Raw genomic sequence first — 26707 nt, 5'->3', positions numbered from 1 at the left:
TTCTACAATCAATGTGAGTGACTTTAAACTTTCTAACTATTAACATAAAAATGAAAACATGATATTGTTACATGCATGAGTGTCCTATTGCATAATCTAATACTAATTAGTTGTTTGACAATCACGAAATTTACGACAAATGGTCTCTGCATATTTGGTCAAATTTGTTATGTCTAACACCATGCAAGTACATAACCCACAAAAAAACTTCAGTGTGTTTAGTTTACTCCAACATCTTATTACAAGCCAAGAATGTTTACGACCATGTATAAATATTACTCTCTACAAGTAAATTACTTTAACATTTATAGTTTGTTGTCATCTTGAAAGTATGGCATCTTCTTTCTAGCTTAAAATAAAATAAAATTAGTGCCCATAAGTTCATAACTGCCGGTTCACACACAACCTGAGGTTAATGCACTAAGCAACTAGTACAAAAATTTGTGAAAGATCATTAGATTGATCAATCATACATGCACTATGATTTTGCATATATGCAGGGGCCAAATTCATAAAGTGATGATAGGTACTAGCTAGCAGATATTAATGGAGCGGCATAATGACACCAACATGGATGGAGACAAATAACCATAATAATATATTATCGCTTAAAAAAGGTTGAACCACAAATATTACAAATTTTTAAGAAGTATAGAAAAAATATGTATAACTTTTTTTTTTTTTTTTTTTTTATCGAGATCACACGGTTCCTTAAAGGCTTCTTAGGCCCAGAGACTAATCCGTATTGGGAAATCATGTCAGAACGCTTCCTCCCCCCTGACCACCAAGAATATATTGGGATTTAACTCTAATAAAAGTCGGCGGGATTCGAACCCGGATGTGGGGGTTCCACACCTGAAGGCTCTTACCAACTTGACCACCTGTGGTGGTTAAATATGTATAACTTATTAATCAATCACATTCTTAAGCCAACCGCCTCTATTTTCATGCATAACACTAATATTAATTATGATATAAACTCTAAGAGAGTTTTTCTCTCAACCTAGTCTTCAACGGCGCTCTAGCCTCCTTCCCTAGTTTCTTGCTATCGCTCTCTTCTCGACTTCTTTCCATCCAATGGCTTCCACTGATGCTGTCACAGCAAGCTTCACTGATTCCTTTGCCCTCGCTGAAGGAGGCAGCGCTCCTGACCTAGGAAAGATTGGTGGTGGGTTCATTTGCAGTTCCACCCATCCTTTTCTGATTGAAAATCTCTGACCCGCAAGTTGATTGATCCTAAGGCAAAATTTAGGGTTCAGGAATGGGTTAGAGATTTATTCTTGTTCTCCTTTGAATCAGTGCATGATCGCAACAAGGTACTCCGAGGTGGGGGTTGGTGTTTTGATTGAGCCCTGGTTTACTTTGAAGAGTATGTCGGCATCAAACCTCTTCATGAAGATCCTGCAGCTATTGGTACTGTTTCTAGCCCTAGAGACAAGGGCAAAGGAAAGTTTTAAACTAACCTGGTCTTCTTGCCTAATACTAGAAGTATGGTCTTCTACTACTTTCATCTTAGTTTCTCTAGCCAATTGAGGTCTCTAGGCGACTAGGTTACTGTTCAAAGGGAGATCAGTAGTGAGGATTTTGTTTCTTTGTTGTTAGGCTCAATAAGTGAGTGTATCTGTTAACAGTTAGGGTCACATGTCTTTTGCTTAGCAGCTTGTGTCATTTATGATTTTGCTATGAGACAGCAGCTGATGTACGTGCCTTCTGGCCATGGATAAGTAATGAAATTATCTATTCTTAAAAATAAAAATTATGGTTAACTAGTGTTTCATGTTTGTGTCACACATTGAACAATCAGACTCTATGTTTTCCCCGACTCTCGTAAGAGAGGGTGTTGCGACTTCGACTAGTCTCAATGGGCAACGGCGCTATAACTGTGACCGGGAAGGATGCTGCTTCATCTCTCTCTAGTCTAAACATCAGAGATGATGACCGGATTGCTAGTCAGGGTCTCTCAGTTTCTGCTGGTCTCTTGGGCCGTGTGGGCAGTGGCAGAGTCTGGGGGATCAATCCAAGTTTGGATCGAACGTTTGTTGATGAGTGCCGAGCTGTGATGATGTCGGGCTTGGGGGCTGCGTTTAGAGGAGGATTTGGAAGAGGCGTCGACTTCGGTGATGGGGTCGCATTTTGGCTCCAAAGTCTAGCTCCTGCGTTTGTGTCGGTGATGCTTTGCTTTGCATATCCTTCGATGGCAGCGGGGGCATGGGGGTTTGTGATGGTGGTTGGATTGATGGGACCGGCAATCGTGAGATTGGTTTTCAGCCTTGGCCTTGGGGCAGTGGTATCTCTTGGTTGGATTTGTTTCTCTTGCTGTCAAGGCAAGCGGCGATGATGTAGTGGTGGCACTGAGCATGCTTGGGATCTGGCCAGCTATGCAGGCGCTGGGATAGGTTGATGGTATTGTTGCTTCCAGTGGCGTTAGTTAAGGCGGTGGCAGCAAGGTTTTTGACAGTGGCGGGGAGGTAACCTTGGTGGGGTTTGCTAGGGTTTCTCCAACTTAGGCCTATTGGGCTCATTAGTGGCTGTTGGGCTTCTTATTTTTTAATTTTAATTTGGTTATTATTCCTCTTTTGTTTAAGGGGAATATGATTAAGTATTTCTACGTTTTTATTGGGTCGCAAACACTGGTACTCGGTTGGTTCTTTTATTTTATTTCATCTGAGTACTTAGGTTTTTGTTAGAATAATAGCGCGTGGACTTCCTAAAAGGTAGGTGTACTTTGGATATGCGGGATTCTATTTGTATGTAGAATAAGATGTCTGTATGTCCTAAAGGATGCTCTTTCTGTCGACCACATAGGGGTATGTTTTTTGGTACTGCTTGCTCAATTATAAAACCGGGTTGACCTCTTTGATTCAAAAAAATGTTTGTGTCACACAATAAAAATTGGAGATGGATTAATAAATCTTTCAAATTTTTTTATTATTTTTTTTTAATCAAACCCAAACCCAAAGGGCAGGTGGCAATATATTCATCTAAAGTCAGAATAGGCCGTTACATACCCTTCCGCTGCCATCTACAGACAGACAATAAGGTAGTGGTAGTACCCACAGTGGTACATAGAAATAGACCTACCTATTAGACATTCATGAACGTAGATATAGCGGATATCCTCCTTTGGTACTACTCCAGAGGCGCGAAACATAGAGTGCTCACAAACGCTTAGCTTCCTAAACAAGGAATTATTGTAATTAGACTAACTAAAAACATAAAGATGGGCCTAGGGCAAAAACCCTAGCCCAAAATACTGCAGTCCAAGTAGCCCAAGAAGAAGGCCCACCCAACGCCCAGCAGGCTTGGTTTGGCGCCGCTCCAGCCATCACCTCCAGACCACCAAACTTGCAGCGCAGCTCCTCCTCGGTGCCTGCTCCATTATGTCCCGGCCGCTCCGAGTCTGCCACAGTCTGCCACGACCAAAACCCGACGAACCCCGCCGCAACATGAAAACATGATGAGACTAGGCCGCCACAAGCTGCATCCCCACGAACCAGTCTCGATGTCACCGTCCCCGATCGACGCCTCCACCGAATTTGAATCGCGCCATCGATCCAAGCCTCTACCGACACAAGATCTGCCACCTCCCAGAGATTACCTGCTGGAAACACAAAAATCAAAACTGCACCTGCTAAAACTTGAGCAACCTAATCCAAGGACTTCATGAACTACGATAGCAAGTTAACTGCAAAATCCAATTTTATTCAATTCCAATGCAAAAGCATATGATGTACTAATTTTTTAATATTATTAATTCTAAAATACCAAATGTTAAAACAATCGACTCCATCCTAGTGAGAATTTGAAGACTGATGTTGGTCATAGAGGCAGTTGGGTCGCATATGTGTGTTGGTCATCCATGATGGAGTATGTCGAGTCGTGGTTCGTTGACGACGACGTCTGGGATCTGGGTTAGCGCAAGATGATGTTGGCTTCAGCTCAGATAAACGTCGACGGTGGCGATGTTGCGGTGGACGACAGAAGCAGGGCTAGCAGAGGCGGTTGTTGGATTGATGGAACCGCGACCATAGGACTAGTTTTCAGCCTTGGTCTGGGGATGACAGTGTCTCTTGGTTGGGATCTGTTTCTCCTGATTTCAAGGCAGGCGGCGACGGTGCAGTGGTAGCACTGAGCGTGCTTGGGATCTGGCCAGCGATACAAGTGCTGGGACGAGCTGATGGTATTGTTGCTTCTGGTGGAGTTAGTTACGACGGTGGTAGCAACGTTTTTTTATGGTGGCTGGGAGGTAGCCTTGGTGGAGTCTGCTAGGGTTTCTCCAACTTGGGCTTATTGGGCTCATAACTGGCTATTGGGCTTCTTATTTTTTAATTTTTATTTGGTCATTATTACTCTTTTGTTTAAGGGGAATATGATTAAGTATTTCTAAGTTTTTATTGGGTCGCAAACACCCGTACTCGGTTGGTTCCTTTATTTTATAGGTTAATGCTCATACACCCCAAATCCGGGAAAATACTTCTCATACACCCCAATGTCTTATTTTTGTTCCCCCTTACACAAGCTTTTCTCATTTTCTTTCCTACCTACCCATCCTTTCAAAATCCCTACCATTAGTACCCTTTCTTCCTTCCTCTAGCAATTTTCTTTGCTGTCTTTGTTTGTCAGAGTCTGCATATGCATTTGTCTCTTTCATATAGTTTTGTTGTTTATTTCACCGTTTATTTAAAGGTTTTAGAAACGTGGTGGGATCATCAGAGTTTTATTTGAATATATATGTAAAGTTAACAGTCATCTTCTAAATATTCAAAAGGTAAACAGTACGATTACTATTCATAATTTCGATTGTAGACAGACTTGAGTTGATTGCTATCTGCAAAAATACTAGCAAAGAATTGCAAAAAGAGAGAGAAAAATTGAGAAAACTGAAAGCCTATAGAGATAGTCTCAACAGAGAATCTCCCAACTATTGGGATATTATTTATAGACTTCAGACTATAATCTATAAAATAGAAGAAGAGATAGATAATCTCCTATATGTTCTGGAAGAGGAACAAAAACCTCTTGATTATTTGAGCATTGGTTAGATCCGCACATCACTGGTATCAGAACTTGTAAAATAGCTCAAGGAGAACCCCTCCTTAATGGGGACAATGTCAGAATTGTTATTAGAGAAAATAAATTCTCTACTGAAATCTTCTGATGAGAAATATCAGAAGCTGTTACTAGAATTATCTAGATGTCAAACTCATCTAGAAAAATTACCTGCTATAATCCACCAATTGGAAAGATTGGAAAACAAACTGGATTATATCAAGGAACTTCCAAAAACGGAAGAAGAAAAGCTAACGAGTGTTAGCAGAAAAATCAATGAACAGCAAAAAACACTGGATTCTATACTGAAGGACAAGAAAGTGCCTACAGCAAAAAAGAAAGCTAATGGATTCAAACCATTAGAGAAACCAGACTCAAATCGTGTTCCGAACATGATTTTTCTGGAACCATCTACTAGTCAGACTAGTATTCGGTATGAAAAGCCGAAAGATACTCGAGATGTCAAGATGATGAGCATCTTCGGGAAAAAGAAAGGTGTACAACTCCTGAATTCTGAAGAATTTGAATATAATGAAATCGAGCAAGAGGTAAAAAACGCCTCAATTCCAAAGCTAGATTTCAAACAGATCTACAAAAAGGGATCATTTGACCTGATGGATAGCCATCATTTCAAATTACTTGAATTCACAACCCCCTCAACAGCAGGAGGAGAGACAGATCTCTTGATGATCACTCCAGCTGAAGTTGCCAGAGCACAAGCAAAGAAGTATCAATTTATGCATATTGGAGCAGTCCAAGTCGGCATAAAGCTTTTGGCAAGAGAAGGCATAAACTGCTCAGTCCTATGTGTCCTGCAAGACAACAGACTGACAGACTTTCAAGCTAGCTTGCTGGGAACACTAGAAACATCACTATGCAATCAAGTGGCGTATTTCAACTGCTTCCCCAACTTCTCAACCAGCTTGAAGGATGCAGCCCACTGTCTCCGATTGAGAGTCAAGACAATGGCATATCAATGAAAAATGATATGCAAGAATTGGCGATAGTATACAGAATATACTATAAACTGATGAGCACCACAGTAGAGCCGAAGACATGGATCTCCAACATCCCTGGTCTCACTACTGGATTCCTCACCAGCCAGAAGAACCATTCACAACAGATTCACAAGGTTGCTTGGAATGAAGTAACTTTTCCTATTGAATGCAAATTGTCCGGTCCGAAGCTACTAGCAGAAAGTGCAAAAGCAAAAATCTACGAGAGTAGAAAAACTGGAGAAATCAGCCTCAACTTCGACAATCACAGAAAATGTGATCTCTATCCTGAGAACATCAGGATAAACAACAACCTTTTGAGAAGAAGCTACAGCACTAGAGAAGCTAGTGTCAGTGGTACAAGACCCACTACAGAAGAGCCAATTTCAGAAGAAGATCTGGAAGCTGATCTGAACAGACCAGTCCATATGCTCAGAGCTGAGAGGCTCTATGAACTCTATGAAGAAGCTGAGAATTGTGAAAATCCTGAATGATTAGAAAAACTAATCGAATAAATGAAAGAATTCAAAATCAGAAAGACGAGAAAAGTCTTTCCTTACCAAGATCTTGAAATGGAAGATGGAGAGAGCTCCAGAACTTTCATTAGCAGAGAAAAAAGGGAAACAAAACTCCCATTTCAGAAAGCCCCCACGGGTAAAAAAGGGGAAAGAAATTCCCAAAGATTTGTCCCAGAGGACAATCTGCCAAGAGTTCCTATCACGAACTACGGCATCTGGTTAAATGTAGACAAGAGTCTAGACAAAAGAAACCATTGACCAATGGGTAGATAGCCTGATGATGGCTTCTGCACTTACCCTTGGCAAATTTGAAGCACCAGATTTGCAGGTGTACTATGAAACTACTCTTACCGGAGTGGCAAAAAAGTACTACCTGTCTTTCAAAGAAACTGCCAGAGGAAGAGACTGGCTTGAAGAGATTAAAAATTCGAAATCTCCGTATGATTTTGCAGTACCCCTGTACGATCAGTTCTGTGGAGATCTCTCAAATCTGAGTGAAAAAGCCAAAGAAACGGCAAAATCGAATATCTATGCTCGCAAGATCTGTGACATGAGATATTTCGAAGAATACCTGAATGAATTTCAGGAATATTACTGTACAATTGGTGAACTAGAGAATACTTATCTAGTTAATCTGTTGCACAGAAAGCTTCCTGAACCATGGAGAACAGCTGTGAGAGAAAGCATAGCTGAAAAACCAATTGAAAGATTTTCAGTTGGAGGAATTGCCGACAGAATCCGGCAATTACTGAAGGAGCAATGCAAAGCCAATCTTAGAGCTAAGATGGCCAAGAAGCAACTCAAAGGAGTTGAAAATTTCAGTTATGGAATACTGGATATGCCCACAAACTGGGGATGCCATGAATCCAAATTCCACAGAAAGAAGAAGAAAGAAAAATATTACTCTAAAAAATTCAAAAAGAGTAATCAGAAGAAGGATTGGAAATTCAAGAGAAGTTCCAATTACAAGAAACAGAAGGATGAAGATCCTAAAAAGAAATTCTTCAAGAAAAAGAAGAATACTCATCAGCATAAACAACCAAGCAAGAAAGCTTGCATATGTTGGTTATGTAAAGCTGAAGGGCACTATGCCAATGAATTCCCGGAAAAGGGTAAAAGATCTACTAAAGCTCTCTTTAAAGAATATGAGCAAATAGTAGAAGTAGCAAATATGAAAGGCTACGAAATAGCCTATTCTGATGATGAAGAAGACGATAGGTCAGTTTACTCTGCCTGGTCTGAAGAAGAAAATTCATCAGATGAGTCTGAGATAGATTCTGAAGTAGAGTACTTCGAATCCAGACAAATGAATGTTTTGAGAATCAAAAACTGGGAAGAAAGTAAGACAGAATCTTTCATGTCTTCTTATCAGGTGAACCCTGGTACATTCGTTTATGACTACTGCTTATGTCACGAAAAGAATGGTCTCCCAATGTTTTGTGAAGAGTCTAAGAAGACTTATCACAACGAATGCTTCATAGCTGAAGCAAGAAGGAAAACTAAGAATGGCCTTGTAAGCCAATTGGTTGAACAAGAATATGAAGAGTATTTCGCTGAGAAAAAAGCAAAAGAAGTTGAAACTCTGTTCCAGGAAACCATGGAACCATCTTCCTCAGAAATAAAGGAAGAACTCATCGGTGAAGAAAAAATCGATGAAGATATTGAACTAGTTGAAACACTAGAAATTATTCCAGAAGAATGTAAACCATTCATTCCTCAGGAACAAGCTCAAGAAAATGAGCTTCAGCTTCAACAATTGAAAGTCGTCTCTACCAGTAAATACAGCAACTACATAGAGATTGGACTGAAATTCCCTGATCACAAAAAATATTATCTACATGCCTTTGTAGATAATGGATCGGGATTTACTATTGCAAAGAGATTTGCAATTCCAGATGAACTCTGGAAAGAAGAAAAGAAAAAATCAGCTACTGGTGTTACATTTGATGGGAGCCATCTCACCATGAAAAAAAGTAGCAAAAAAATGTTCATATCACCATTGGTAGAGGAACATTTATCATCCAGAATGTTTGGCAGTCTGAAGGCCAAGGATCTGATTTCTTGTTGGGAAATGATTTTATTCTCCAACAAAGATTCATTCAGGATGAAGAAGCGATAGGCTTTAGGAAAGGAGAACGGGTGTTCTGGGCAGACCGACTCACACAAGCAACAAGTGTGGTAGGTCCCGGTTTTACTACTCAGTATCAGAGATCGCAACAGAATAGTGATGATTTTACCCCCTACAAGCCCAAATTTGAGCCTATACTCCAAATCAAGCAACAAGAAGAATTACTTGTTGAAGAATCTTCTGAAGAAGAAGAAGAAGAAGAAGAAACTAGTAAAGATGAAGAAGCTAGTTTCATCTACGAGCACAACCTCAAGCACTTTCAGAACAAGCTTGAGTCTCAGCAAATTCCCACTCTTGAAAACATCAAGAAACTACTAGAGCAGAATGTTGATACAAATCCTCAGAAGTTTTGGGAAAAAGACTCAGTGGTTTGTGAATTAAGATTACATGACATGAATGCCATCTGTCATGTCAAAGCCATTCCTCAGTACAAAGAGGAAGATCAAAAAGAATTCAGAAATGATATTGAAGATCTCCTGAAGAAGAGATTAATTCAACCTTCCACTAGCCCTCATCATGCTCCAGCATTCTACGTGAGAAATCATGCAGAGAATCTATGAGGAAAAGCTAGAATGGTGATTGACTACAGAGATGTCAACAAGAAGACTGTTAAAGACGGTTATCAAATTGCTCAAGTAAGAGTATTGATCAACCAGCTCAAAGGAGCTAAAGTCTTTTCAAAATTCGATGCAAAGTCGGGTTTCTGGCAGGTTAAGATGCATCCTGAGAGTATTCCTCTCACTGCATTTGGAACACCACAAGGTCATTACGAATGGTTAGTAATGCATTTTGGTCTAAAGCAAGCTCCCTCAATCTTCCAAAGAAAAATGGACAACATCTTCAAACATGTTGCGGAGTTCTGCGTCGTCTACATAGATGACATCCTGGTCTTCTCCAAAAACAGAGAAGAACACATGAAACACCTCCATGAGGTAGTAAAGCTGATAGTTCAGCACGAAATTATCCTAGGTGAAAAGAAGATCTTCTTTATCCTCGATGAAGTTGATTTCCTAGGAATAAACATCAAGAATGGAGTAATAAAACTCCAACCCCACATTCTTGAAAAGATCTGGAAGTTTCCAGACAGAATTCCTGATGCTAAGAGTCTAGAGAGATTCCTTGGTGTCATAAATTATGGGAGAGACTTCATCCCTAAAATCTCAGGGTTAACAGCAATGTTATCTCCTAAGACAAGTTCCAAAAAAAAATGGAACTTCACAGAAGAAGATGAAAAGATAGTGAAGCAGATAAAAAATCTCTGCAAAAACCTCCCTCCTCTTCAACAACCAGAAGAGAATGATGAAATTATCCTCCAGACAGATGCGAGTGATAATTGTTGGTCAGGTGTGGTTCTGGCGAAAGCGCCTGGAACTAACATTGAAAAGATCTGCAAATTTTGTAGTGGCAAGTTCAGCCCTGCAGAACTGAATTATCCCACAGGGGAAAAAGAAATCTTGGCTGTCAAGAAAACAATTTTAAATTCTCCAGCTTATCTTGGAAAACCCTTTAATGTCCGCACCGATTGTGCTAGAGTAAAGAATTTTAAAAACTTTAAACTTGATAAACCTGCTGATAGAGGAAGATTAGCCAACTGGTAATTGTTTCTTAACCAATACGATTATATTGTTGAATTAATTGCAGGAAACAAGAACCATCTTCCAGACGCATTGACCAGGGAAATGGCAATGTTCAGCCAAAGAGATGACGACGAAGGTCGTAATCCCAGAAACAGAAGAACTGGGAAAGAACCTGAACTTGAAGAGGATCCCAAAGAAAAAATCCTTAAAAGGTTTCTGCTAAGCCCGAAAGGCTTGGCCTTAACTGATCAATCCCAAGGTAAAGGATTGGCTAGCCCGTCTCAAACGGCAGACGGTAAAGGCTCATCAAGACCGTTGATGGCTACTGCTTTGCCAAAAAGCAGAACAACTCCAAGAGGAGTTATAAATGTTTTTAATTATGAATTAAGAACTTTTGATACTCCTGTGTTCAGAACATGCAGGAGACTAGCTTATCACCAGAAGGCAATCCTGGATAATCTCTTATTTGCCTTTCAAGAAAGAAGCAGTGGTCTCATGTTCCCAGCCCTCTTTGCATTAGCTGAAGAGCTATATGAAAATGGCAGACCACAGGGTGAAGAGCTTCATACGCAGCAGAGTGCTGTCAGAAAAGAGAAAATTCACTTCCTTGAAAGTCCAGAAAGTGCTAGGATCCCTATTATGGCACTCAATGAATCAGACTGGCAAGAATTCCATAGTCTGATAGGAAGGCATAATCTAGAAAACCTAGTTCCTCCAACTCTCTTTATCGTGTCAGGACCATATGTTGGACGGTACTTAGTCAATGTTCAAAGTGAACATCCTCAAGAACACAAGCTCTGGCTTGTTGAAAATGATTTTGTCCATAATCTGTGGACTAAAACTAATGATGATCTAAAGGGTTTGCCACCTATTATTGTCAACACAGTCAAGAACATCAGGAAAAATGACTGTATGCTTCGTCTGAAGTTCAGATCCACTCCTCCAGAATGGATCCAGAAGGCAAACGGTGAAGTTGAATATATTTCTCCATATCACTATGTGAGAATTATCCCAAGGAAATATCTTCAACCAGCCTGTGTTGGGAACAATGGTCAACCAAATTCAAGCATTCCCTGGATGAAGGCCACGGCCCTGGAATACATGAAGAAGATCATCTCTGAAGATATCAACAATACCTTCCTGGCAGTAGGAGAAAAAACTATCATCACTGCATACAACCATCCTGACGTAGTCAGCAGTGACCTATTCCTATCTCTCACCAAAAAAGAGATAGATTCAACTCTGGCATGCTTACAATGGGTGGAAAGGCTTGAAACCGACAACCACTACAAGATGTATGTAGACACAGATGTTGAAGATAATGCTACCACTGTTAGAATGGCCCAGGCAGATAACAACTCCTTTATCTTGGCCACAATTCTGAAACAGATGAGAATATGTAGCATCACGGGTGAAACCACGGGTGAAAGAAGAAAGCACCAAGACAAAAGGCAACTGTTCTCTTTTTCAAAAAGATACTTTTGCTTTTTCAAAAGAAGACAGTGAAAAACATTTCACCCTAACCACTTTTGCTTTTCCCTGACCGACCTCCACCAGCAGGAGCACTCAGAAAAGCAGGAGTCACGGAGTTGTTCTGTACATTATGTGTTTTGAATTGTAATTTGAGTTCCGCTCCCTATATAAGGAGCTTTAGCTTCTCTTAGAAGGCATTCGAAAAATTCGGGATCAATTCTAGATTCAGAAAAACATCGAATAATCCTCTTATCAGTTAAAATTTAGAAAATTGAGCAGAAGAGTCTTCTCTCAAAGAGTATAGGAGTGTGCTTCCATTCCTGTCTAGGTGTGAAGTAGTGTGCTTTCATTACAAGTAAGTACCTGTTCCGATTCTTATGGATAGCTAAACAGCTTTTGCTGTTTACCTGAGAATTAGGCTCTGAATGTTTAAGTTTATATGTATATTTGAATAAATTCAGATGGTAGTTCACCCACTTCTTTAACCAATATAGTTATTATCAGTTCATTTTGTCATTATCAATTTATTTCTATCATGATAATTGTCATTCATAATTTACTATTTAAAATGCATGCATCCCATGGAAATCCAAGTTTCTAAAACTTTACTGTTCACTTGAAAGAATTAGTTTTGAAACAGAAAAAATTAGGACAAGCAGCAATGATTCCGCCCTGTGAGTAACCGTTTAGGCAGGAAGCCGTTAGGTGAAATGTGGCATGTTGAAGGCTAGTCTTGTTTTTGTTTTGACGTTTTAAGTACTGCTCCTTTTGTTTTAAGTACTGCTCCTTTTGTTGAATAAAATTGTAGAAGAATCCAAAGGTCAACATAGGATACAAAGGGCATTTGTTTGAAAAAACCATCCCTGTTAGTCTTTTGCTATCAACAACAGTGTAATACCAAAGTGTTGGGCAGTTGGGAAAAATACCAAGGCTTTTTGGGTATACGGGAAAAGACCCTTATTTTATTTCTTCTGAGTACTTAGGTTTTTATTAGAATAATGATGCGTAGATTTCCTAAAAGGTGGGTGTACTTTGGGTATGTGGGACTCTATTTGTATGTAAAATAGGATGTTTGTATGTCCTAATGGACGACTCTTGCTGTCAACTCCGTATGGTGTGTTGTTTGGTACTGCTTCTTGAATTATAAAACTGGGTTGACCTCTTTGATTAAAAAAAAAAACTCTAGAATTTTCAGTTTTGTACAAAACTTTTAGAAATCACATAATCTCAATTTGATATATATATTTAGAAAACATGCACCAGTTTAATTCACTTGTATAGTACATAGATACTATTCTTTAGGTGCTAAATTTTCTCTTGTATAGAGTTGTTTGTCATGTTTAAAGTACCGGCATATTTACAGCATAAAATTAGAGCCCATAAGTTCACAATCACCTTCTGCGTGAAGCAGTTGGTTATGAACTTATGAGCGCTAATTTGGATAATACTTGGCTACCCAGTCAGAACCAGAGGTGAAGATGATGCAGCTGCACAATCGCACCGACCCGTGACCCACGTGTGGCCCCAAGCGTGCGAGAACAAGAAGACATAGACAGAGAAAGAGAGAGTAACTAACTAAAAGGCCGAATCGTTTTCTGCTTCCTTTTCCCTTTTCATTCTCGATCGCTAGCTTAGCTTAAGCTAGCTTTGCCTCAACGTGTGAACCACCATGCCCTCTTCTCTCTTTTCACCAGAAAAAAGAACCTACAGGCCGGCCGGCTACACTAAAATAAAGGCACGACCGAACCAGGAGTATTATTGTAATGGCTTCAATTCTCCAACTTGTAACTAAAATACCTGCCACTCCTTTTGTTCATGCCCAAACAAAGAGAAAAGGGAGATTCACCACTTTCTTTACTGTACTAGTCTTCTTCTTCCGCCTTTTTGCCATCCCTGTGCAGCATTATATATATTCTTCTGCTATAGGTTTAGTCTCTAACTTTGTCACTATTATATATGGCCCTCACAGCAGAAATTGGTCAGTGCTCGAATCACCAACTCCCATTTGTCTGCTTGAACTCAAAACCTAGGACCTACCATCATCCTTCTCAATTTATATTCTTCAAATTTCTACTCGAAAAGTAAAGTATGCACTTTGGGGATGACCCTGATTCTATTATACAAGTTAGGTCATAGTGCCAACCCTATACAAGTTATATATGAATTGGTGTAGGAATCCAGATCATTTACCCTTTAGATTGCAGCACTTTCTTATGAACTATAATACTAGATCACCAAGGCTTACGAGTGCATGTTATCCAAATTTCTATCTATCCACACAAAAATAATTGTTCCTTATCCAGCTTCCGCTTAACAAAAAATAATGGTTTGTCTTACAATATCCAATAATTAATTTAGATGGAGGCTAACGAATAGACCAGCTCATCAATGATTTATATGCAGCTAGCTTAGATTTAACAGAGGATTGAATGGAATGGTTAACGACTCACAGATTTAAATGATCCTATATATCAGTTGAGAAGCATGCAGTCTGGTGTTATTGGGAAATGACAATGTTAAATGCAGCATATAAAGACTATAGTTCAAAAGATCTTGCTAGGTACGGTTTAGCTCTGGTGTTACATGAGAATAGCTAGTCATTCAAAGAGAGAGCTAATACAGTTCAAGATCATTGTATAATAATCTTGGGAGAGTTTAGTGTGACTCAGAGCAGACATAGAGATAATTATTAATACAAATTTCATCATATTGTATAAAAAGTGAGCACCTTATTGCTAGTGTAGTACAGTGTGTATATTCCAGGTAGCCGGCCAAGGAGTGCCGAGATCAGTTAGACTTGAATGCATTTATACATAACAAAAAACTAGCAGTCTAGAAAGTAAATAAAGGGTATTTTATTTATGAGCAGTATTAATTAATTAGAATCCAAGCAAGGCCAATCACCCCTATATAAACTGTCTATAACTGCCTTAACCTCCATCCTGCTTCAAGCAGCAGAGTACTTCTAGCTTCCTGAAACTCGGAAGCAATAACAGCTCTCTGCTATAAGATACACACATAAATCTTAAAATACAGATGACTTCATCCACTCTACTACTGTTTTTCTGGATTGTTCTTGTCACATTTTCCATAACTTCGGTTGAGGCAAGAAAGCACCAAACCAAGAAGAGCAAACCCCAAAAACATCAAAAAGGTGGTAATAACACTCATGATTCACATTTGCCTCGTCCTGCTCCAACTCCAGTTCCTCAGTATGGTTCCTTTTCTGTCTTGTCCTTTGGAGCCAAGGGTGATGGTGTCTCCGACGATTCTAATGTAAAAGATTGAGTGTACTTATATGTGCTAATTGCATTCGTCTTTGTGTGTTTTCTGGTAGAATATCTTCTAAATGTCTTGAGATCAATGCATGCCAACCAATCAGGCGCTCATAGCGGCATGGAAAGCTGCCTGCAAAGTGAATGGGGCTAGTGTAGAAATCCCTTCAGGATTCAAGTTCCTCATCAAGCCAATAACTCTTCAAGGCCCTTGTATGCCTGACGTTGTTCTTCAGGTTAGTGAAATTGCTTTCTCATCTCTTCAATTTTGTTGTTCCTAAGTTTACGTGGAAAGAAAGTGATTATTAATATGATTTGGACCATACAGATAGATGGAACTCTAATGGCTCCTCCAAAAGTTAGCTCATGGTCAAAGTCCAGTTTGTTTCAGTGGATAAACTTCAAATGGGTTCATAACTTCACCATCCAGGGCACCGGAGTTGTCGATGGCCAGGGCTCTGACTGGTGGACTGGTAGTTCCTCTTCCTCTTCAATCTATAATTACTTGCAGAAGAAGTCCAACAAGCATATGCCGAATTTCAAACCCACTGTAAATCTTTTTTACTTTTACTCTGTTCCAAAAAAAACAAATATAATTTGTACCTTAATGACATGCTTATTTGATGATAACTTGCTCCTTTGTACACATTGAAATGCAGGCTTTGAGATTCTATTCAAGCTATGATGTGACAGTACGAGATATCAGAATCATAAACAGCCCTCAGTGCCATTTGAAATTTGACAGCTCTGGAGGGATCATAGTTGACAACATTACCATATCTTCACCAGAGAATAGTCCAAATACTGATGGAATTCACTTGCAGAACACCCAAAACGTCGAAATTCATCATTCTACTATTGGTTGTGGTAAGAATTAATCAGTTAGTAACTTCCACCTTTAAAGTAGTCAGTGCCAGTTAAACTATAGTGAGTGCCAAGCTATATATTGTGTGGCGCACTTGGCCTTGTACAGCAAAAGATATCTGAAACTCTTTTAAACCGTAAACTATGACTGAACCATAACTTCTAAAAAGAAAGCACAGAGAAAACAAATACAACTTGCCAAACTTAAGACGGCGACTCTTAGAATCCAGATTATTAAACTCTAAAGTTGTTTCTCTTTCTAACAGGAGATGACTGTGTATCCATACAAACTGGCTGCTCCAATGTTCATGTTCATCATATCAATTGTGGCCCTGGCCATGGCATAAGGTATATCATACTGTCATTCACTTCGAAACGATCATAGTCTTTAATTCCTAGAAAAAATTTCGTAGTATGAATTTTCTGATTCTGCAAACCTTTTCTCTTTCCACAGTCTAGGAGGACTTGGAAAAGACAGAAGTGTTGCTTGTGTCTCAAATATAATTGTCAATGACATTACATTTCAAAACACTCTATCTGGAGTTAGGATCAAAACATGGCAGGTATTAATTATCAAATTAACAAATATATAAGCACCTGCTCTCTCTTCTGATTAAACCCTTTCGCAGGGAGGCATTGGGTCTGTGAAGAATGTGTCTTTTTCCAATATCCAAGTTTCAAATGTGAAGGTTCCGATAATGATAGACCAGTACTACTGTGACAAGAAGTCCTGCAAGAACCAAACAGGAGCTGTAGCAATCTCAGGTGTGAAATATGACCAAATAATTGGGACTTATTCGGTGCAGCCTGTTCATCTTGCTTGCAGCAGCGACATTCCATGCAAAGATGTTGATCTCATTGATATTCAGCTCAAGCCCTCAGCAGGGTACCAGAGATTTCAACACGCTTTGTGTTGGAACTCTTATGGCAAGTCACAAGCTCCTTTGGTCCCTTCAAGCATAGACTACTGCTTGAGAAGAGATGAAAATCCAGTCGAGAGAATAGCAAAGTCACAGGATCGTCAGCATCAGTGCTAGGAAATTTGGATTAACCTCCTCTTATTATGAGCTTCCCTTCGACAGGATTTTTTCATTGTTTGAGGGTGACGGTATAAATGTATGTTTCCTGATCCATCCTGTATTTGTAATGTACTTCAGACCCATTTGAGTGCATCTGACTTAGCTTTTTGTGTCTGAAGATTGTAATGTTTTAGACAGAAGTACCGGAGAGAACTTTTGTAGGTAAATATATGATTCAATTTCACTCGGAGCAACTAGCCACTCTTGAAACTCGATCTTTTAAGAACTACAACTCCAGAATTTCATCAAGAACTATAGATAGCGGCCAAGGCAGGGCTCCTCCCTTAATTCCTACTTTTTTTAAAGAATAATATTTCTCTACAAGGGATTAGGGATGGCAATGGGGCGGGTTGGGGATGGGGATCACAATACCATCCCCATCCCCGAGGTCATTCTCAACCCCCATCCCCGCCCCAATCCCCAATAAAAATATATTGGGGATTCCCCGTCCCCATCCCCATTGGGGACTAAGCCTCCAAACCCGCCCCAAATCCCCAATAAGAATTTAATAAATAAAATAATTTTTTCTCATATTGCCTTTTTTAAAATCAAAATCTACAACAAATAAATTTAAAACATGATTAAATTCAGAAATCATAATTTAGTGAGTGCAAAAGTCAAAACATCATTAAAGTAAAGTTGTAGCCACTAAAGTAAAGTAGTAAATGTATATATTTGTGATTTATATTATAAAAAATAAATAAAATATATATAAGTTAAATATATGTATATATTATTGGGGCGGGTTTGGGGATGGGGATCACAATACCATCCCCGCCCCATCCCCAATCTTAGATAGCGGGGATTGGGGATCCCCATCCCCATTCCCCATTTGTCCCCGAATTCTCCCCCCATTAGGGGCGGGTATCCAATGGAGCTCCTCCCCGCTGGGGATTTTTGCCATCCCTACAAGGGATACCTTTAAAACTAAAGATACTTTATGTAAACTTGTCCATTGTGATACACTACATTAACTGTAGAAAATGTCAGAAATCATAAAGCTACAAACCGATACGTGTAGGATAAAAGCTCAAGACCAAAATCTCCAGGTATCCAGAACGCCTCTTTTCCAATTAGGGGGGGTGGATTGAATAACTAGAGTGCTTCATCCTCCCCTATCAAATCAAACTGAAATAGAGGGGATGAGATGGGAATTATAAGACTATGCCACCTACTTTAGACGCAACTTCTTCTTCTTTGGAGCAGGCTGATCATTAGTGACCTGCAAAGAATCAAAAAAATGGATAAGTAACAGAACAAAGAAATGCAGACTGGTGTAATATTACGTACAATTGCAGCAATCCTAGATAACACACAACAGATGGTAGAATCTTACAATGTCTGGGCACTCATACTCAATGCCAGCAGCCTCTATTCTCTTTTGACGCTTCAGATCTCTCTTCTTAATTTTCTCCACCAGTTTTTTGTGCTCTTCCAATGTTCTTTCCTGAAAATCATCACCCCACAATGGAAAATAAGTGGCAGGTTTGTTTGGTAATGTAAATGTTGTCAGTGTTTTTCATGTATGCAATGAATACCTTATCATGCCTCTTGCGCTCAATTTGAACCCAGTTCAAGGGTTTGGCTCGAACGTTGCAACCTTTCCACCTAGAAAACAAACAAGACAGACACTTAGCAGCTTCAGGCAAATGGACAAACCACAATTAGAGGATTACACAGGTCACCCTATTTCACATTGATCATTAACCTAAACTATTCGGGTTGGATGTCATTTTGATGCGAACATTAACTTTTGCTTGCCTAAATAAGATACAAGTGAGTATACTCATCTCTTCCCTCCCTTCTCCATTTCAAGGGCCATCCCAAATCATTTGGTTCACTTTGAATGCACCACATTATATGAAATTCTTTGGTGAAAAAATTCAAGCCACTAAACAACTTAACCACCATTTGATCCCATCCTAACTATAATATCATATTTAAAATTTAAAAATAGATGCAACTTCTTACAACTTCGGGTGAACTTTCTCTGGAGGAATAAGACGGGTTTGCAAAAGGTGTTCGAACAACAAATAATTATCCATAGTTTCAGCTACAATTTTCGCAACCTGCATACAAGGCAACAGAATGTTAGCAAAAAGTAAAGTTATTCAAAACAACAGGCTTTGGAAACTAAAAAAATCATCATAATAAAATATAACCCACCCCAGGGTCCTCAAACTCGATGAAGCCAAAATGCTTGGACTTTCCTGTCTATTGACATTAGATGAAGAAAAAACGTTAATAATGTCACACACAAAAACATCGACTATAAGAAAAGTACAAAAGGAACAATCTCTAGTTTGCAAATGCTCAAGATTCTAAAGAGAAAAGAAAAAAGGCGTGATTCTGCTCAGGTAATACATGCTCAACTGAAAAGGAACAATCTTTTGTTTGCGAATGCTCAAGCTTCTAGGAGGAAAGAAAAAGCAGTGATTATGCTCAGGGGAAAAACTTACTCATTAACTTACTTAAAAGCACTCTCTATTCAGGAAGACTAGAATTACGCTTGCATAAATTTCTCAATGCAGAACATAAAACCTAAATACAAGTTGTCAGGAAAATCCTAGAACATGTGATATGCCTCCAGTTAAACCCTCAAAGAAAATCAGATAAGTGATTCACAGACCAGCAGTTGGTAATTGCTACCACAAACTCAAAGTGTTAAGTCATGAATCAATCACCCAATTATAGATTCAATCCCGGCATATTTACCTTTCTGTTGCGTACAATTCTTAATCTCTTAATTACACCAAACTGCCCAAAGAAACCTGCAAAAGATAGCTAATTAGCCAGAAGTCAATCTAGCAACCTTCCCCAAACATTAGACAATTTTCTTCATTCATCAAATTCTAAAATCTAGTGTACCTTGCATTTCTTTTTCATAGAAGCCGTGCGGTATCCGACTGATGTATACAACCCTGGCAACATCTTCCTTAGGCTTCTCTTCCGGGAGCTTACGCGCAGGACCGCCTTCTAATGGCTTTCCTCATCAAAAACAAAAAAAAAAAATCATCACATCAAATAAGATAACAGCCAGAGACCCCAAAAAATGAGCATAATTCGAAAGTAACTAGGTTGATGGAATACCAAAAAATCAGGAGCAGCAGTAGCGGAACTAGCAACTGGTTTTTGAGCAGAAGCAGAAACAGCTTTGCTCAGCTGCTTTTTCATGGCCTTTTTCGCCTTCGCCCCCATCTTGCTCTGCACCAAACACAAACACAAACACGTCGTCTATTTAGAGCAATCAATCTCAAGCAATACCAAAACCTCAATATCTGGATGAAACCAAAATCTAAACACCAGCACAGGGAAAATCATACCAAAAAAAAAAAAAAAAACTTTGGAAAGGCGCGATTAACAAGCATACCCAGCATCACAAACAGACCGGAGTTATGTATATGAGAGTACAGAGAGCTGGGATGAAAGAGGGCTTACCTGAAGAAAAGAGAGCTCTGGGATTTTTGGAAGAGGAAGAGGAGGAAGAGGCGCGTTTTGTGTTTTAGGTTTTCAGTTATACCTTCTGATGTATTGGGCATGATATTGGGCTTTTGTATGGGCTTGGGTTATATGTGATTGTGATTGGGTCTTACGGTTCTAGATTTTGTGAAATTTCAAAATTTATTTTCTCCTCTGAAAAAGAAACAAAAAAATACTAAAGCTAGTTTAGTACTATTCCAAAATGCTTAATACAGATATTAAATTAATTCCAGAGGGATTTCGGTGTTTCATGATACAGGATTTGCAAAATTTTTTAACTCTTGGCTCTTGCATTGACACAAATTCTCCAATAGTTTCTTCTTAAATTTCAACTAATAATATGTCGTTTTTTTTTAAGGGAACGTGACCAAATGCCCAAATTTAGACAAATATGAACTCACTTGCTCCGCTAAGATATTAGTGTGCCCACTTACCCCATTTAAAAGGAAAAGACTGTTTTAGACAAAGCTTAATTATAAAATTACTAAGCCACTCTCTCACTGCCACTGACCTCCGGCTCTTGACCCTGGCCTCTGGCGACTCAGACCGATAGATCTATACTTGCGTCTCCTCCCAAACCGGATCGTCGTCGCTCTTAGCCAAGTACAGCCTTTGGCAAGTAGCTTTCCTCAGTCGACTTTCCTTTCGGTCTAGAGTTGCTTCAACAGCTCCGACGACGGTATGGCGTACCGGTAGATTTACGACGGTATGACGAGGTCGCGTCGGAGAAGGAAAAACACCAGAGATCTATGTTGCCGGTGTTAGGTGGAGATTCTGGGTCGTCGACGTCAAGAAACGCGCTAGTTCCAGATTTTTGGTGTCCAAGTTCGGGTCTGGAGGGACCGGCAGTGATTGTGATAGTAGTGACTTCAATTATCTTGCATTTTACCTCTAGGGTCAGTAGCTTGGACGTGCTTTAATTCATTTACAGTGGGTTTGATTGAGTATATGATTTGGTTTGTACGTAGCAAGGTAGGTGAGGCGGGTGGTTGTGATATGAGTTATGTTCTTTTGCTTAGAGATCAGAAGTAGAAAGTTTCTGGCACCAAGGAAGTTCAGATATAGATTGGTTGGGGAACAGAGAAACAAGCAAGCATATTAGCTTCTGGCCATTATACCCTTTTCTAGTTTTCTCAAACAAGATAGCATACTCTATATGAGGTGGTGGAAGCACACGGGTTTTTAGTCCTGATGCTCCACGTATTCATAGTTATTTAGTTAGTATCCGTTTACACACTCACATGACTCTATATTTTTGACTATGTTGTTTTTTTGGATGAGTTATTTTTGCCTATCTTGTTAAATTTGGTATATGGAGTATAAGATGAGATTTTTGCATTGGTTAAATTTATTTTACTGGGGCAATAAAGTTATTATTGAGGGGTAATAATATTATTATTGGCCCCCAATAAATTTTTTGTTAAGGGGCAATAATCATATTGTTGGGGGGCAATAATATTCTCCGATGACCCTCATCGGTGACCGGAATCCGGCGACCGTCACCAGTGACCGGAGTCCCGAGGCCGCCACCGGTGACCGGAATCCGGCTAGCATTGACCGGACTCCGGTCAAGTCTCCGTTGACTTCTCTCTTAGTGACAATGGGAAGGAGGGCAAAATTGTCTCAAAAATAAATAAAAATTTATTAGTTGGGTATTAAGACAAAATATATGTTATTTGTTGGGTAAGTGGATAATCTTATAAGATGTTTGGGTAAGTGGAGTTAATGTAGCTTAAATTTGGGTAAATGGACATTTTCCGTTTTTTACATTGTCATCCAATTTTTATGGTCCAATACATCATTATGTCATCTCGATGTGATTGCCTAATTTAGTCTTTTCATTTTGAAGGTTACAATGAGGAACTCTAGAAGATTGACATCACAGAAAATAAAACCTCTTAATGATAAACAACTTTCTTCTCCCAGGATCTGGGTCAATATCCTCCATGGTGTCTATCAGACAAACAAATGATGAACAGAAATGAATAGCTACAGATGTAGAAGATCACATACTACAGATGGATAACAAATCATACTTGACAATAGGATTCATCTGGTTGAAAAAGCAAATGCACAACATTATGGACTACAAAAAGTAACTATCGACAACAGGGTTCTTTTGGAGCATCGACAGTTGGTTGGAAGCTCATAAAGAAATTTGGTCCTCCGCCAAGGGAATCTACACGGATGTCTCTTCTTCTGCGTCAGAAGACTGCTCAGACACCTCATCCTCCAAGTCCTCAGACTTCTCAGATGTCTCAGCCTCAACATCATGTTCAGGAAGGTTCTCCGTCTTAGAATCCTTCAACTCATTTTCGTATAAAGATCCCTTTGAACCGGGACACTCATTTGCTGCTGATGCTTGATTATTATCTATTACTCTATTAGTGTATCGTTTTCTACTTCATTGGCAGGATGCTTCCCTGATGGCAATTCTCTTTGTGGAGGAGGCACAAAAAATGGTATCTTACCCCTCTGCCAATCATGGAGGATCATCTTTGCCGCTGTCATCAGGTCAGGTTCCCCACCCTAGAAGGTGCATATACAAAATTTTTAGGAAGGACGGAATTCATAATAATAATAATAATAATAATAATAATAATAATAATAATAATAATAATAATAATAAATAAATAAATAAAATAAATAATCATATCAACATGAATAATTTGCAATTTCGTGTGTGTGTGTGTATCCTCAGAATTTGGTTTTGTAAATTGGACCATATGTGAAAATTTATACAATCCCATTTCTATATCAGAGCTAGGAAGAACCCTGAACTCTCTTAAATATAACAATTTATGGGGATATGCAAGCATTTGACCAATTTTAAGTTGGAAAATCTTGCAAGCATTTGAACAAAAGGCTGTAGCTATTGAAAATAGCAAGAGACAATTATAAAGTAGTCAGTTACCTTCAAAAGCTTTCCGGATGATTTGCATAGCTGAACTAGAAAGTCATTATCATCCTCCCTGAACAATAAAACCAAGTTAGGATCTAGTACATACAGCTTACATAGTTATATGTAATTAGCAGGATTGCTGTGACAAGAAAATAAATAAATAAAAAAAGACTGGAAGAAGATAAACTGGAACAATACTGCTTATCAGGTAAATTATAATTGCCAGACTGATACATTTTAAGGTTATTTTTTCCGAATCCAAAGCAAGATTTTTTGGGTCTTCAGGAAACGCCATTTCAAATTATACCCTTTTTTACTGTGAACATGGACTCAACTAAAGAGAGTGCAGAAACCACACATAGTCATAAGTTTAGAAAGATTTAGTACACTACAATTTCTATTTAATACCGGGATACTAACATCAAATTCATCAGACAGAAAAGCATCATACCAGTCTTTTATCTTATATGCTCTTTGCAAGTGCTCTTTCTTAACTCGTTTCAATACTTCTCCTATGTGTTCTGAAGCATCCTGCAAGTTTGTGACACGTACCTGGAAAAGACATCACAATTAATAAAATATTGCATTCAAAGGCTCCAGCTCCAAAGTGAATGCGAATATATTTTACAATCATGATGCTTGAATGCAGAAGCAGAAGAAAATATTTTACATTATCTATACACATTTACTGCACTGTATCAATTGATGTCGGACTTTAGACAAAATACATAGTCGAGCTATCTTGTGGATAGACACAACAGCACATATTAACATTTTATAAAACAAGAACACCGCACTACTTAGGGAAAGCAGGTATAACTGTTGGAAGAAACTGAACATGCACTCCTTCAACGTCTTTAATATGCAACTCAAAGTGAAGACAGTTTGAATAAACCATTTGCATCAGGGCATCATCTTTAACAGTGTACATTCAGCTAGGACATTCTCACCCTAACCCTCATATTTTCACTAGATTGCTCGTCCTATCATTCGCTTAAGGAAATATCAAAAAACCAATATTTCCAAAATGAAAGAGCAGCAGAAAGACATACCACGCCCTTCAGTACAATATCTGTTTCAGAGTCGTTGGTTTGATAGACAACTCCAGGCAGTCAATCAAGAAGATCCTCTTTGTGAGTGTTATATATTGCCACACTTTAGTTTCCCCTGGAATAGGACCAACCTTGCAAACCTGCAGAGATAATAAGCACACACAATGTCAGCTAGATCCAATACTAGACTAGCAATCATTAACTAAAGACAAACCACAGCCCTATTTGCTATCCTTCAACTAACCGTGAAGAGTACAGTTCCATAAACCATAATTACTGAGATTGTGCAAGGGTAAAACAGATCATTTTATTTTCAGCCTCTAGCTGATTAACACTGGCAGAAGCACAGGATATAAATGTTGGCGATGCAAAACTAGAAGAAGAAAGAGAGTTCAGAAATGTTACATTTTTCGTTCACAGTGTGTTGATAACAGATGATTTTCCAACATTGGGATACCCAACGAATCCCACAGAAATTGCTTGCTTGTCACTTTTTAATCGGGAAAATTGCCTCAACACAGATAGAAGAGAACCCTAAAATGCAACAAAGCAAAATCAATACATTATTTGAAATAATATTTATACAAGGTAACAAGTGGATCAAAAAGAAATAAAAAGCTAAGCCAGTTTTGAAGGGGCTAAGATGATAAAGCATCAAGTTTTTCCTATTAGTCTTTTAAAGAGTTCAAATCTCATCTTTTGGAGATGATAATGACGAACAGAAAGTAGATTTCATATTGAAGATACAAGTTCCAAAATTCCCAAAGAGATCATCTTCACTCCCTGACACACAGTTAATTTGATGAAGGAATCAATCCATAGGAAAGGTACCTTGCCAAATGACTTGTTGATGCTAGCATGAAATGCAAGAGTTGGAAACTCCGCCGACAATACTTTTAGCCAACCTTTTGTTGCCCAAGCGGGAACCAAATCACACTGGAGATAAAAGTACTGATATTGCTACACCGTGGTAAGCTCATAATCATCTAGGACTCCAAACATGAGAAATAGAACCAACCTTGTTTAACAAGAGAATCAAGTGTTTATGCTTGCAATGCTCTTTCAAATGCTTCTCTAAGTGGTAACATCTTGTACCTTGCGGATCCCTTGCATCCAAAACCTGTAAAAGAAAGCTGAGCAAGAATTAACTGTGTGTCAATCAGTGAAGATCAGCGAGATGATGGAGGATACATCAGTTGACTAATCTCAGACACGAAGTGAATAATTGTGGCAAGTGAGCAAACGATAGCATAAAATCAAATTAGATTTGATAATTATCAACAATCCATAAAGCGACCCTATGGAAGAAGGTGGATGAAGCAAGATGGTAGAAGTAGAATGCACATTTTTAAATCCGGAATTATTATGATGTACAGAGTCCTAAACCTACAAAACATGACAACATTATAAATCAATCCTGGTTTGCCATGTTACTATGTGCATCAATATGAACAGCCGAATGAAAGGCACCACGTTGATTACAGTTACACTGAAACTAAATTTTGTATACTTGCAATGGTAAATGTGTAGATTAATATAATCTTAGTGGATGATAAAAGGGAGAAACACTGACCTGGACAACAACATCTGAGGAGTCTACCACTTTGTAGAGCTCGCCCCAAATGCGTTTACTCTGTCCCTTCTCAAACATTGTATGGCGAACTAAGTCCCTAAATCCATCCGCTTCGCCTGCTTCTGCAGCAATGTTATCGTGCTTCTGCTCAAACACATCTACGGGGTAGCAAATCGTATTAGGTCAAGAACCATTTCATATTACAAATAAATATCATAAAAAATGTGAATTTAGTACACTGGAATACAATTGCGAACTATGCAATAGTAATAGATCATATTAAACTTGTGAAACAAGACAAGGCCATCCTAAATACCTTCTTATGGTCATTAAGAAGAGACATGGGCAATTTCTTCTCCTTCAAAATCACATTGTATCTGTTAGACATGTGATTCTCGAGCTCGTCACGAAAGACTTCAAGCTCCTTCTGGCCCACGACCCTAGTATTCCCAAACCAGCGGCGATCGGGTTGGATTCGAGTGTTGGGCAACGCCTTGGACTGGAATTCGTTGCTGATGAACTTGCCCTTGCGGTCACGCTTGGGCCTGACCTTGTACATCTTGAGGCGGCGCACGGTGGCCGCACTACGCTGCTCTTTGTTCTTCCCATCGGTACGGTTCGCGTCCAGAGAGTGCTTCGGCCTCCCGGAAACGTTCACTTTCCTCTCTGTCTTCTTCGTCATCTTTGCGGTCGCCGGAGGCAGACGGCAGAGTCGTTTCGGTTATTCGTATACTAGTTAGTG

At 39.1% G+C, this 26707-nt stretch overlaps 2 protein-coding genes and 1 pseudogene across 2 annotated transcripts; 1 reads left to right on the top strand and 2 right to left on the bottom strand.

Moving 5' to 3' along the window:
* The first annotated feature begins 14598 nt into the window (after positions 1-14598).
* On the top strand, positions 14599-17051 carry LOC112201151 (polygalacturonase At1g48100). Its single transcript, XM_024342167.2, has 7 exons — positions 14599-15016; positions 15123-15251; positions 15344-15565; positions 15675-15882; positions 16146-16227; positions 16334-16442; positions 16509-17051. Exons 1-7 carry the CDS (start codon positions 14777-14779, stop codon positions 16914-16916), a joined length of 1398 nt encoding a protein of 465 aa, XP_024197935.1. The 5' UTR covers positions 14599-14776; the 3' UTR covers positions 16917-17051.
* An 813-nt stretch (positions 17052-17864) lies between these two features.
* LOC112201152 (uncharacterized RNA-binding protein C1827.05c) lies at positions 17865-20517 on the bottom strand. The gene is made up of 9 exons (XM_024342168.2): positions 20397-20517; positions 20049-20162; positions 19827-19941; positions 19674-19729; positions 19125-19172; positions 18930-19027; positions 18497-18566; positions 18295-18405; positions 17865-18180 (listed from the first exon to the last, which is right to left on the bottom strand). The coding sequence occupies exons 2-9, from the start codon at positions 20154-20156 to the stop codon at positions 18130-18132; spliced, it is 657 nt and encodes a 218-aa protein (XP_024197936.1). The 5' UTR covers positions 20157-20162; positions 20397-20517; the 3' UTR covers positions 17865-18129.
* A 1899-nt stretch (positions 20518-22416) lies between these two features.
* LOC112198217 lies at positions 22417-26707 on the bottom strand (annotated as a pseudogene).

This window comes from Rosa chinensis, chromosome 4 (genome assembly GCF_002994745.2).
Source record: "Rosa chinensis cultivar Old Blush chromosome 4, RchiOBHm-V2, whole genome shotgun sequence".
NCBI lineage: Eukaryota > Viridiplantae > Streptophyta > Magnoliopsida > Rosales > Rosaceae > Rosa > Rosa chinensis.
This window is presented reverse-complemented; position numbering and strand designations above follow the sequence as displayed.

Coding starts and splice junctions, on each gene's coding strand:
- LOC112201152 (XM_024342168.2), bottom strand. CDS start 20,156: ATGGGGGCGAAGGCGAAAAAGGCCATGAAAAAGCAGCTGAGCAAAGCT. Junction 19,730..19,826: donor CTATGAAAAAGAAATGCAAG/GTACACTAGATT, acceptor TATCTTTTGCAG/GTTTCTTTGGGCAGTTTGGT. Junction 18,567..18,929: donor GAGAAAGTTCACCCGAAGTT/GTAAGAAGTTGC, acceptor TTTGTTTTCTAG/GTGGAAAGGTTGCAACGTTC.
- LOC112201151 (XM_024342167.2), top strand. CDS start 14,777: ATGACTTCATCCACTCTACTACTGTTTTTCTGGATTGTTCTTGTCACA. Junction 15,883..16,145: donor TCATTCTACTATTGGTTGTG/GTAAGAATTAAT, acceptor TCTTTCTAACAG/GAGATGACTGTGTATCCATA. Junction 16,443..16,508: donor TTAGGATCAAAACATGGCAG/GTATTAATTATC, acceptor ACCCTTTCGCAG/GGAGGCATTGGGTCTGTGAA.